This window comes from Salmo salar, chromosome 03, assembly GCF_965601325.2.
Source record: "Salmo salar chromosome 03, fSalSal1, whole genome shotgun sequence".
Taxonomy (NCBI): domain Eukaryota; kingdom Metazoa; phylum Chordata; class Actinopteri; order Salmoniformes; family Salmonidae; genus Salmo; species Salmo salar.
The window spans coordinates 87,381,835-87,395,816 of NC_138293.1; the positions used below are offsets into that span (position 1 = coordinate 87,381,835).

Below are 13,982 nucleotides of genomic sequence, written 5' to 3' on the forward strand. Positions count from 1 at the left end.
AGTAAAAAAAAAAATATAAATATAACAAAGACCAAACAAAAAAGTAATATTATTTCAGAATCAATTCCCGAGGTTGATGCTTTCTATGTCGGCTATTAGTGGTAATATTTTTCTATGACAAGAATGTCTGTCTGGAGAGTAATCATGTGATCACATGCATATGAATTATTTAAATTATTGTTTTTACAGTGTCTATTTGCTTTTTATTAGCCCTTATGCAGTGTTTGTCATCCAAACCAAATTTTTGTACGGAATAATTAAGTTAAACTTGGAACTTGCTGTGGCTTCTTTTAAGTGTATTTTCAGCAGGATATAGTTGTGAAAAAAACAACAGGTTGTCATGAAATAGTAATCAATTAAACAATTAGTGGCTTAGTATGTTTTTTTGTTTTTTTTAATCACCCACAATTTTTACAAGCACTATTTCAACTTCGCCCCTTTCTGGGCCTTTATACTCAAAGTAGAAAAACATAAAACACGTTCATGCTGAAGTCCAGTCCTTGATTGCGTCTGGTGTGGGTGGACAAAATCAACATGCGCCTGATGGCGCACGCCCGGTCTAGTCAGCATGTTAGGGTCAGGAGCAAGCATAGCATTATTTTAGTCTTAAGCTTTCCCTGATTTCAATATACACACTTTTGTCATGTTTTGTTATGTCTCTCATGCCCTCAGTCTGAATCATTATTACCTCAGATTGACTGATTGCTTTGAGATCCTCCAGCATCTCAATCTGCAATCTTCTTCTGAAGTGAATATGCTCGTCATCGATTTTCTTTATTTCATCGCATTGCATCTCTTTCTTCATCTCTTCCTCAGACTGGAAAAAGAAAACCGTAGAATAACTAGCCTACATTGTAAATTCAGCAGCTTATTCAGTCTAAGGACACGTTTCAATTTTGGAATGATTCAAGAGCAATGACATGTAGACCAATATATGCACTGTAGCTGATGATAACAATACGATATCATAGATCATAGTATGTTTGCTAAATTCATGTAATTTTGCAGGGTCTTACCAATTCCTCAAAGCATTCTCCAAATCTGAATTTCTCCAGTCCTGGAAACTCAGCTCCAGTTTCAAAGAGATCCTCCAAGCTTCTGGCAACCAGGTGCAGAACTTCAAACTCGTAGGCGTAGACATTGCCATCTTCACATAATAGGAGAACCAGCTGCCATCCTGCTGCTGAACATCGGAAGTCATCCAGGGCTCCAATGACCACCATCTCCATTCTCTCTGGAAGGTAGCAGTCTTTCCAAACTTCTAACTGTTCACCATCTCCAGCATGGACAGTGTCCTCCAGACCCCCGATTCTCAACTCGTAACTTTTCGGCTTTGCAAGAAGTATCTTGTTGTTGCGATGTTTCGACACAATCTCTTTGATTTGGCCGAGGAATTCTACAGCATCTGTGGCAACAATTGACAATAATTAGAAAACATATTTAACATTGTAATTGTCAAGAGTGCAGAACATCCTACGTACAACCTGCAAACATAGAAATAACTGGTTTGAATCTTAATGTGTTATTAGCTCTTTCCTTTAACACACAATGATGTATGAGAAGGCTGGTGCTCACATTGCAGACATTTAACCGTGGTTCCTGGATGCTTTCACATTGTGCTTTTGGCTTGAGCTGTTGCATTTTCTATCTTTGAAGGTATAGCCACTGCGGTGGGTATAGGCTCAGCTAGTTGTCTTGCACTGACTTCTTCCTGTGATCCAAGATCCAACTGTTGACCCCAACTGATAGGCTAGCTTTTTGTTGTAGAAGTTTGTGCAAATGGCTTGAATTGTGGATGATAGTATTGTATTGGATTCTGGTGCTGTGACTCGAATCACGCAGCCAAATCCCATTAGCTGCTAAGGTTGCTGCTGAGAGGATGAGTTGAAATGTGGTTGAAGCTGAGGCAAGGGTGTTGCTGTCACAGTACATGTTTCCAGCTGTGATTACATCTTCCTGTGATCCAAGTCAACTGGTGTGTCCAATACTGATAAGCTTCTTGCTCCAAAAGTTTGTGAAATTGGCTTTAAGTACTTTTGTAGGTGTGGGTCAGTACTACAGTCTTACAGTGTTAATCTTCCAAATATCCCCTTAAAATCGTACTCTTGACATGACAGCAGTGGTAACTTGAGATGCAGCCAGGGTTTCACTAAGGTCAATAGACCTTATTCTCGCCACAGCCATGATTGTTCAAAATCCAGGTCAAAAGTCTATGGAAGTAATGAAACTTTTATCAAGTTCAATCAGATAATTAATAAATCGATAGAAATTCTGAGTGCCTAATAGTCATGTTATTTATTATTTGACTGCCAGCCCTAACATTGGGTTGATTTAATATTAATAATACATTTTATTTTAAGCGCTTTTCAAAATACAAAATCATGAGTTTAGATAGTCAGCAAGATAATCAGCAAAATAAAAGCAATACAATCAGCAAGAATATAAAAGTACACAAAACAGGGAGCACTAAACATGATGACAGACTATGCAGGGAGAGCCCTAAACATGATTACAGACTACGCAGGGAGAGCCCTAAACATGATGACAGACTACGCAGGGAGAGCCCTAAACATGATGACAGACTACCCAGGGAGAGCCCTAAACATGATTACAGACTACGCAGGGAGAGCCCTAAACATGATGACAGACTACCCAGGGAGAGCCCTAAACATGATGACAGACTACGCAGAGAGAGCCCTAAACATGATGACAGACTACGCAGGGAGAGCACTAAACATGATGACAGACTATGCAGGGAGAGCCCTAAACATGATTACAGACTACGCAGGGAGAGCCCTAAACATGATGACAGACTACCCAGGGAGAGCACTAAACATGATGACAGACTACGCAGAGAGAGCCCTAAACATGATGACAGACTACGCAGGGAGAACACTAAACATGATGACAGACTAACCAGGGAGAGCACTAAACATGATGACAGACTAACCAGGGAGAGCACTAAACATGATGACAGACTAAGCAGGGAGAGCACTAAACATGATGACAGACTACGCAGGGAGAGCACTAAACATGATGACAGACTACGCAGGGAGAGCCCTAAACATGATGACAGACTAACCAGGGAGAGCACTAAACATGATGACAGACTAACCAGGGAGAACACTAAACATGATGACAGACTAACCAGGGAGAACACTAAACATGATGACAGACTAACCAGGGAGAACACTAAACATGATGACAGACTAACCAGGGAGAGCACTAAACATGATGACAGACTAACCAGGGAGAACACTAAACATGATGACAGACTATGCAGGGAGAGCCCTAAACATGATGACAGACTAACCAGGGAGAACACTAAACATGATGACAGACTAAGCAGGGAAAGCACTAAACATGATGACAGACTAACCAGGGAGAACACTAAACATGATGACAGACTAACCAGGGAGAACACTAAACATGATGACAGACTAACCAGGGAGAACACTAAACATGATGACAGACTAACCAGGGAGAGCACTAAACATGATGACAGACTAACCAGGGAGAGCACTAAACATGATGACAGACTAACCAGGGAGAACACTAAACATGATGACAGACTAAGCAGGGAGAGCACTAAACATGATGACAGACTAACCAGGGAGAACACTAAACATGATGACAGACTAAGCAGGGAGAGCCCTAAACATGATGAAAGACTAACCAGGGAGAACACTAAACATGATGACAGACTAACCAGGGAGAACACTAAACATGATGACAGACTAAGCAGGGAGAGCACTAAACATGATGACAGACTAACCAGGGGAGTAAACAAGGGATAAAAGCTTAGACACAAGCCGTCCTGTGTGAAGAGGTGTCTTAGTGAGGACTTCCATATGTGTATGGATTTTGAGATTCTGACATGGAGAGGGAGGTTCCAGAGTTGGGGGAATGCACTGCTAAAAGCACGTTCTCACATGGAGCGGAGTCTGTTGCAAGGGATGGTGAGGAGGCCAGTGTCAGAGGAGCGCAGTTAACCGGTGGGAGTGTAGGGGTGCAGGAGGTCAGAGAGGTATGTGGGTGCCAGTCTATTTGTAGGAGAGCAGGAGTAGTTTGAAGATGATCCTGTATTGAAATGGGAGCCAGTGAAGTTTGACGAAGTTTGGGGTGATATCCCAATGTCTGTTCTGTGTGAGGTCTCTGGCAGCTGAGTTTGAATGTATGGAAGTAGGTCCAGTGTTTTGTCAGGGAGTCTGTAGAGAATGGTGTTGCAATAGTCAAGGCGTGAATGAGGGTTTCAGAAATTGGGTCAGTGATTGACGTTCTGAGTTGTGACATGTTTTGAAGGTGAAAGAAAGCTGTCTTTGTGTTGGTTAGCATAGGGAAAATATAGCCTTGTCTGGAGGCACAAAATGTACAGATACTGTTTTGTTTGAATGTCCAATAGGGAAAGTAATTACTCTAACAGTCAATTATTAATGAAAGGTTCATTTTGGAAATGTATCATCCAAGTCCGGAATGAATCTTCAACGGTGGTGGTGAAAAGGGAATAGGGTATCACAGACACTCATTGACCCATACAGCCAAATAAACTCCAAATATCTTCACCCATCACCTTCATCCATGTTTTCTTCTGTAACACTGCTCACATGCATTCACCTGCAGATCCACACACACCTTGATGGAATGTTTCTTCTGTTACACCAATTGAACACTTGATAGCCTACCTATATAATGAGATATCTTCATCCAACTTTTCTTCTTTGGTCCTCTCTGACATCCAGGACACACCAACTTCCATAGAGATTTGTCACGCATCACTGGTGAAATCCTAGTTTGAAAAATGTGCTACAACTCAAACTTTCACATAAGTCTCCCACAGGCACATGTGGTGACTTAATGGACATGTTTGAGTCACTAGTATATCTCAACATAGGAATTCAGCCATTATGCATTAAGACGACAGAGGAAGAAAAAGCTCTGACGAAAACTCTGAAAAGATAGCAGCAAAGATGTGTTATAAACAGTTGTCAATAAGTTATGGTATAAATCAGACAAACGTGATATACTTGATGTGTTCCCATTTAGAGCCGTGACTAGTTAGTAGTGCTTGTTATAATGGGTCCCAAATGTACAGTAGGACATCTGAGATACAATCATATCAGAAATTGAGGTTGTCTGGAACACTGAATTCTGAAAGGTCAATAACTTTGAAATCCACTTAAAGGAATAGTTTGAGATTTTGGCAATTGTTCTACTTACCCAGAGTCAGATGAACTCATGGTTACCATTTTTATGTCTCTACATGCAGTTTGAAGGAAGTTGAAAGGAGTTTCTGGAGGGAATGCTAACTAGAGTTAGCACAATTAATGGAAATGTATGGGATTAGCTAGCATTTTAATTTCCAGTCGCCTGCAATGTCGAACAAGACCGGTGTTTTGCATATAGTGAATGAGGGGCCCTAGTGGCCACTCATCACCATTAAGCAAGCAACTTTATCTTCAAATGATATTACATTTCTCTATCATGGAATTTGATTATTTATTGAAATTGTTTATTGAAAACAAACATGTTGAATTTGGGGTCTAGGGTTGTCTAAAACCCGGTAATCAATCCAATTACGGGTAATAGGCAGTGCGGATTTTAAAGGCAATGTACCCAACATCACGGAGATCACATTCACAGTAAATGCTTCACATGTCAGCTGAATCAGACATTTCCTTTTAAAATTGGGGAGTGGCTGAATACAACGGCCATTGGATGACAATACACCAAAAAAAGAAAGTCGGCTGGTACCTTCTTTTCCCCTCTCACAGAGAAGAAACTCAGTCTTCACCTTCTGTAACAACCTGTATAAAATTATAAAAACAGTATAAGTATTGTTTTATTAAACTGTACAATTATCTATGAATTTAGATAAAACAATTAAAAGAAGAACTACACATTTGCAAACTAGGTAAAGAACCCAGACATGCCCAGAGTAAATTCTTAAACAAATGAAATTCAGCAAGGCAATAAAAGTAATAAACAAAGTGTGGGCGTAATTTAAACCTCATTTAAATAACCTGGAGCCTCATATATATATATATATATATATATATATACAGTGGCAAGAAAAAGTATGTGAACCCTTTGGAAATACCTGGAATTTCTGCATAACTTGGTCATACATTTTGATCTGATCTTCATCTAGGTCACAACAATAGACAAACACAGTTTGCTTAAACTAATAACACACAAACAATTATACGTGTTCATGTCTTTATTGAACACACTGTGTAACATTCACAGTGCAGGGTGAATTTAGTTGTGGATCAGACCTGCACAACGGTCAGGAGGAATTTTGGACCATTCCTCTTTATGAAACTGTTTCAGTTCAGCAATATTCTTGGGATGTCTGGTGTGAACTGCTCTCGAGGTCATGCCACAGCATCTCAATCGGGTTCAGGTCAGGACTCTGACTGGGCCACTCCAGAAGGCGTATTTTCTTCTGTTGAAGCCATTCTGTTGTTGATTTACTTCTGTGTTTTGGATTGTTATCCTGTTGCATCAACCAACTTCTGTTGAGCTTCAATTGGCAGACAGATAGCCTAACATTCTCCTGCAAAATGTCTTGATAAACTTTGGAATTCATTATTCCATCAATGATAGCAAGCTGTCCAGGCCCTGAGGCAGCAAAGCAGCCCATGATGCTCCCTCCACCATACTTTACAGTTGGGATGAGGTTTTGATGTTGGAGTACTGTGTCTTTTCTTCTCCACACATAGTGTTGTGTGTTCCTTCCAAACAACTCAACTGTAGTTTCATCTGTCCACAGAATATTTTGCCAGTAGCACTGTGGAACATCCAGGTGCACTTTTGCAAACTTCAGACGTGCAGCAATGATTTTTTTTGGACAACAGTGGCTTCTTCTGTGGTGTCCTCCCATGAACACCATTCTTGTTTAGTGTTTTACGTATCGTAGACTCTTCAACAGAGATGTTAGCATGTTCCAGAGATTTCTGTAAGTCTTTAGCTGACACTCTAGGATTCTTCTTAACCTCATTCAGTGTTCTGCGCTGTGCTCTTGCAGTCATCTTTGCAGGACGGCCACTCCTAGGGAGAGTAGCAATTGTGCTGAAATTTCTCCATTTATAGACAATTTGTCTTACTGTAGACTGATGAACATCAATGCTTTTAGAGATACTTTTGTAACCCTTTCCAGCTTCATGCAAGTCAACAATTCTTAATCTTAGGTCTTCTGAGATCTCTTTTGTTCGAGGCATGGTTCACATCAGGCAATGCTTCTTGTGAATAGCTAACTCAAATTTTCTAAGTGTTTTTTAAACGGCAAGGCAGCTCTGACCAACATCTCCAATCTCGTCTCATTGATTGGACTGCAGGTTAGCTGACTCCTGACTCCAATTAGCTTTGGAGAAGTCATTAGCCTAGGGGTTCACATACTTTTTCTAACCTACATGTGAATTTTTAAATGATGTATTCAATATAGACATACAATAATGTGTGTGTTATTAGTTTAAGCACTCTATGTTTGTCTATTGGTGTGACTTAGATGAAGATCAGATCAAATTTGCTGACCAATTTATGCAGAAATCCAGGTAATTCCAAAGGGTTCACATACTTTTTCTTGCCACTGTGTGTATATATATACATACAGTACCAGTCAGAAGTTTGGACACACCTACTCATTCAAGGGTTTTCTTTATTTTTACTATTTTCTACATTGTAGAATAATAGTGAAGACATCAACACTATGAAATAACACATATGGAATCATGTAGTAAACAAAAAATTGATAAACAAATCAAAATATATTTTATATTTGAGATTCTTAAAAGTAGCCACCCTTTGCCTTGATGAAAGCTTTGCACACTCTTGGCATTCTTTCAACCAGCTTCATGAGGAAGTCACCTGGAATGCATTTCAATTAACAGGTGTGCCTTGTTAAAAGTTAATTTGTGGAATTGATTTCCTTCTTAATGCGTTTGAGCCAATCAGTTGCATTGTGACAAGGTAGGGGTGGTATACAGAAGATAGCCCTATTTTGGTAAACTACCATATTATGGCAAGAACAGCTTAAATAAGCAAAGAGAAACTACAGATTTCAAGAACTTTTCTTCAAGTGCATTTCAAGAACTTGGAAAGTTTCTTCAAGTGCAGTCACAAAAACCATCAAGCGCTATGATGAAACTGGCTCTCATGAGGACCACCACAGGAAAGGAAGACCCAGAGTTACCTCTGCTGCAGAGTATAAGTTCATTAGAGTTACCAGCCTCAGAAATTGCAGCGCAAATAAATGCTTCACAGAGTTCAAGTAACAGACACATCTCAACATCAACTGTTCAGAGGAGACTGCGTGAATAAGGCCTTCGTGGTCGAATTGCTGCAAAGAAACCACTACAAAATGACACCAATAATAACAAGAGACTGCTTGGGCCAAGAAACACGAGCAATGGACATTAGACCGGTGAAAATCTGTCCTTTGGTCTGATGAGTCCAAATTTGAGATTTTTGGTTCCAACCTCCGTGTCTTGGTGAGACGCAGATTATATGCCAGGTTTTGGTGATTGGGCTACCATCCCATCAATCAACATAACTAAATTATAATTTTAAATGTAATTTAAATAAATAGTTGATTTGAGTGAAACACACCAAATAAAGTTTAAATAGGCTTACATTAAATAGTTGTATCACCTAAACATTCCGTATAAACCTAGGTATGGGCATTTTACCTTTTTTGAGTGTTCAAGATCTCCAGTACAAAAAAAATAAAGAATAATGTAATTTTTAGAACAATGTCTGCACTGGAGAAAATATATATGCGCGCATTTATCTATATGCCAATAATACCTAATGTATCATAATCATTACAGGTAAGGAATACTAATTCCTAAATTGTCTCATGTAGGTATATTCAATAAAAAAATGTATAAAAAAACCACAAGTGCCAATTTAAGAAACATTTATTGAAAATGAAATATCAACTGGTTATAGTATATCCTGGAACACATCTTCAATAAGGTAGCAACCTCAGAAGAGTGGAGCTTGCTTATAGAAGCTTATGGCTGTGCAATGACACAGCCCTGTTTTGCTAATATAGACACTCTTATTTCCCGAGCTTGTGTCAAAGTCAAGACACCTATTTATAGTATAAACATGATGTAATAACAGAAAATAGAACAGAATAGTGCGAAGTGACCGTTATTCTGAAAGAGTGATCATTTGAAGCAGGGCTCAATTTGGCAAGTTGAAAGACACATTTTTAGTCAAACTATCATTTGTTTTTCAACAGGTCAGTGACCCAAAACACACCTCCAGGCTGTGTAAGGCTATTTGACCAGGGACGAGAGTGATGGAGTGCTGCATTAGATGACCTGGCCTCCACAATCACCTGACCTCAACCCAATTGAGATGGTTTGGGATGAGTTGGACTGCAGAGTGAAGGAAAAGCAGCCAACAAGTGCTCAGCATATATGTGAACTCCTTCAAGACTGTTGTAAAAGCATTCCTCATGAAGCTGGTTGAGAGAATGCCAAGAGTGTGCAAAGCTGCCATCAAGGCAAAGGGTGACTACAGTGAATAATCTAAAATATAAAATACATTTGGATTTGTTTAACACTTTTTTGGTTACAACATGATTCCATATGTGTTATTTCATAGTTTTGATGTCTTTACTATTATTCTACAAAGTAGAAAATAGTAAAAATGAAGAAAAACCCTTGAATGAGTGTGTCCAAAATGTTGACTAGTACTGAAAATATATATATATTTAATATCTTTAAAAAATATATATTAAAATCTCTTTACCCCATTGATGTGGTGATTCACTTGATGACTGTGGGGAAAACAATAAAAATGCAGGTGAACAAGTAGGGCAAAAAAAGCACTTAAACAGGAAACAAACACATATAAATAAATACTGTCTATGTATAATATATATATATATATATCGTTTTTGTTGTTGATTGGGCTATCAACCCATCAATGAACATAACAAAATTATAATTTAAAATGTCATTCAAATAAATAGTTGATTTGAGTGAAACACACCAAGTAAAGTTGAAATAGGCTTACATGAAATAGTTGTATCACCTAAACATTCCGTATAAACTTAGGTATGGAAATTTTACCTTTTTTGAGTTTTCGAGAACTCCAGTACAAAATAAATAAATAAATAATGCTATTTTTAGAACTATGTCTGCACTGGAGAAAAATATATATGCGCGCATTTATCTATATGCCAATAATACCTAACGTATCATAATCATTACAGGTAAGGAATCCTAATTCCTAAATTGTCTCATGTAGGTGTATTCAGTAAATAAAAAACAACAACTGCCAATTTAAGAAACATTTATTGAAAATGAAATATCAACTGGTTATAGTATATCCTGGAACACATCTTCATTAAGGTAGCAACCTCAGAAGAGTTGAGCTTGCTTATAGAAGCTTATGGCTGTGCAATGACACAGCCCTGTTTTTCTAATATAGACATTCTATTTTAGAAGTAGGAATGTAGCTTCTCTATCCCATCAGTTAGATATGTTTTTATAGGCATTTCTTTCTATAAGAGCATTCAGTTTGCGTGTGGCGATGGAGCGTTCGGGAATTCCATGTAGGTCAATGCTGCGTTCATGTGCTCGTCGGAGCATTCTATTTCCTAACAGTGATGTTGGAAATATGACTTTGCTACATTCATGTGCTTTTTGTTCGTAACAACTCTCCAACCAATAAGATTTTAGCTTGGTTGATAAACTAACTAACGTTGCTTATAATGAAGTTAGCTAGCTTGCTTAACATTGACAATATTATCAAACTAGCTACATTACGCCCTACTCATATTATAGTTGCCAAACGGATTTGTTGTCATCTTTTGTTTGCAAATGTTGTCATCTTTTGTTTGAAAATGTAAAAGGTCAATGGTCACAACTCGGCAGGTCACAACTTTGCAATTTTCTCAAAGTTTCTCGACTTGTAATTCTGATTTGAAGGGTCATTGAAGTGAAACTTCCAGGTCGGAACTTCCGATAGCATGTAAACGCAGCAGTGCTACTTATCTAATGTATCTAATGGCTTTCTCGAGCCAAAGTTTAAAACACTTTCTTCTCACCAAAGACACTTTTCTTCACCAGACCTATATTTATTATTATTAGCCAACTCAGGATCCGATACCAATGAACCAATGTTTATGGTAATAGTAATTGGCACAAATAAACATCACACATTTCCTAAAGGCTATCACAATTTCAATGAAACAACTATATTACAAACAAGTCTATCGTAACATAGCTTACCAGGTTAAAATGTGTAAAAAGTGTAGTGACTCGCCTTTGTTCTCTTCTTGCCTGAACAAGGAGGTCGTTTTCGCCCTTGTTCGGTGTTTACGCAACATTGACACGTCTGATAAAATGGAAGAGCTCTTGAGAGGACAGTATATTTCACTGGAAAAGTACTAGGCAATGTGCTGTGTGCGTCATACTTCATTCTAGGTTCATGACTGAAAAATAAACTGAGGCATGGGCTTTAGACTACTAGCTAGATTTAACCAACTTTCACTTTAGAAAAAAACATGGAGGCAAAGGCACTTTTTAATTTGTCAATAAAACAACAATTTTGGGGGACCATTGCAGCTCACTTCCCCTTTGAACCATCTATTGCATACAACAATATATAGGTTTGAATTAATTTGACAGAAATGTTTGTCAGCCTATTCTAATAATACCACTTATACCAGTATAACAAAGTATTTGGATGCCATGATACGCATGGACATGTTGTGCTATCTGTGTTAATACTTTCAACCTAAGTTAGCAACTTTTTAAGTGCAACTGATGTAGCTTGCCAGAACGGTATAGGCGATGTTTGCCCTGGATGAGCCTGCTGACATGTTGTTCCTCTGCATAGGTGTGGCTCCTCCACTTCTCATTCTGTTCCACTGAGAATGTTGTTTTAGCTCGCCTGGCGGGTACACAGCATAGTGGTGGAGCCATCACCTCCACACGTGGAGATGTATCCACTCAGTCAAGTAGGCCTACTCCACGACCCACAGCAACGCAGTCTTCTATGGACCAGTTTATGCCAAAGTCTATGTCTGTAGCAAAACATGGCCACATTGATATTGCGTTGGCTAAAATGATTGCCAGCCATTTTCGATCGTGGAGGACAGAGGTTTTAGAAATTATAGCAATAGTTTAAATCCAATGTACACAATTCCAAGCAGGAAAACCCTTTCAAAATCACTTATTCCACGACTGTACGAGAGCACATAGGCTTCAGTGCGGGAAAGAGTCCAAAAAGCTACTGCAGTTTGCCTTACCACTGACTGCTGGACATCAAGGGAAACCAATTCTGACATGTCAGTTACATGTCACTTCATTGAAGATTTTTCAATGTCTAGCTGTCTTCTGGACTGCTTTGAGTTCAGCGACAGTCACACCTCAGAGAACTTGGCAGAGGAACTGTTGACAGTGGCCAGGAATGGCAAGTAGATGGAAAAGTGGTCTGTTGTGTTAGCGACAATGCAGCTAACATAACCAAAGCCATGAACATTTTTAAATGGACCCATCATCCATGTCTTGCCCACACAATCAACCTAATTGTAAGAGATGCTCTGAAGGTGATGAAGCCCACTGTGGACAAAGTGAAAGCTGCTGTGGAATACTTCCACAGGAGCACTGTAGGTGCTGAAAAACTAAATTCTACACAATGCCAGATGGGGATGCCTGAGCTGAGGCCTAAACAAGACTGCACTACAAGGTGGAATTCAACATTTTATATGTTGATGCGGTTTCTTGAGTCAAAGGATGCCATCATCTTTACCCTGGCCATTGTCAATACACCTGTTGATGCTCTGACCCAAGAGGAATGGGAGGTGTTGGAGGAGGTATGCAGAGTCCTGGAACCCTTTGAGCAGGTCACTGTGGAGATCAGTGGAGAGAGGTACAGTAAGCAGTTATTACTACATCATTATTTAATCCAGTATTATATATGTATATGAGCAGTAGGTGAGAATGTAGTATCAGTAGACAAAACATGAACCTGAACTAATGAGTTACTGTCCTCTCTTTTCAGCTTTGTGACAGCCTTCAAAATGATACTCCTGGGTAAGGGTCTGCAGCGAATCACAGCCAGCCGTCAGAGAGAAGCAAATGTAACCACAGGACATGTGACAGAGTTGATGGACACCCTATGTTCATCAATGGACAGAAAGTGCCACAGAATGGAATATAATCACCTGCTATCAGAAGCTGCTGCACTTGACCCCAGGTTTAAGAAGTTAGCCTTCAGTGATGCCAGAGCGATTGATGAGGCTCTTCAAAGAATAACCTCAGCAGCAGGGAGGGACAGCCCCAGCAGTCATCTGGCTCAGGCACCAGGCCAACAGGAAGAAGAGGGTTCCGATGGTGCAGAAGCACCAGCAGTAGTGCCACAAACGTCTGCTGTTTGGATGCTGTTTGACGAGAGAGCAACTGGGGATGCAGCTTGAAGGAATCCCTCAGCAGATGCCATAATCGAGGTCCGATCCTATTTGGAGGAGCCCCTCCGATCCTATTTGGAGGATCTGCAGATCTTCTTATTAATGTTTTTTACATGTATTTAACTCCTTATGTTTGGCACTAAACAGTGTAAGCCCTGTAACCCGGAGAAGGGTGGGTTCTACTAAGCTATATGGAATTATTCTAAGAAGATCATACCAAGGATCATTTAGCTATTTGATTTAGAATTTGAAGACCCCTTGAAATAAAAAAAAATATATATACAAATTATTTGATGAACAATTTGATTTGGCCTTACTGCTATTAACCCATACAAATGCATTGAATAACAGATTCACTACATGGAAGAACAGATGGTCTCCCCCCAAAAAAGTGTCTGACCTATATCTGATATTTAACCCCTTATTTTTGGCACTAAACAGTCTATATATATACACTGCTCAAAAAAATAAAGGGAACACTTAAACAACACAATGTAACTCCAAGTCAATCACACTTCTGTGAAATCAAACTGTCCACTTAGGAAGCAAC

At 39.2% G+C, this 13,982-nt stretch overlaps 1 protein-coding gene across 11 annotated transcripts; it reads right to left on the minus strand.

Annotated features, from left to right (window-relative positions):
- Window positions 1-376: 376 nt before the first annotated feature.
- Window positions 377-11,463, minus strand: us420 (15.5 kDa protein). Of its 11 annotated transcripts, none has more exons than XM_014194258.3 (7): window positions 11,250-11,463; window positions 9,763-9,790; window positions 5,752-5,804; window positions 5,218-5,290; window positions 4,683-4,786; window positions 1,017-1,405; window positions 377-817 (listed from the first exon to the last, which is right to left on the minus strand). In XM_014194258.3, exons 2-7 carry the CDS (start codon window positions 9,765-9,767, stop codon window positions 596-598), a joined length of 846 nt encoding a protein of 281 aa, XP_014049733.1. In that variant the 5' UTR covers window positions 9,768-9,790; window positions 11,250-11,463; the 3' UTR covers window positions 377-595.
- Window positions 11,464-13,982: the final 2,519 nt, after the last annotated feature.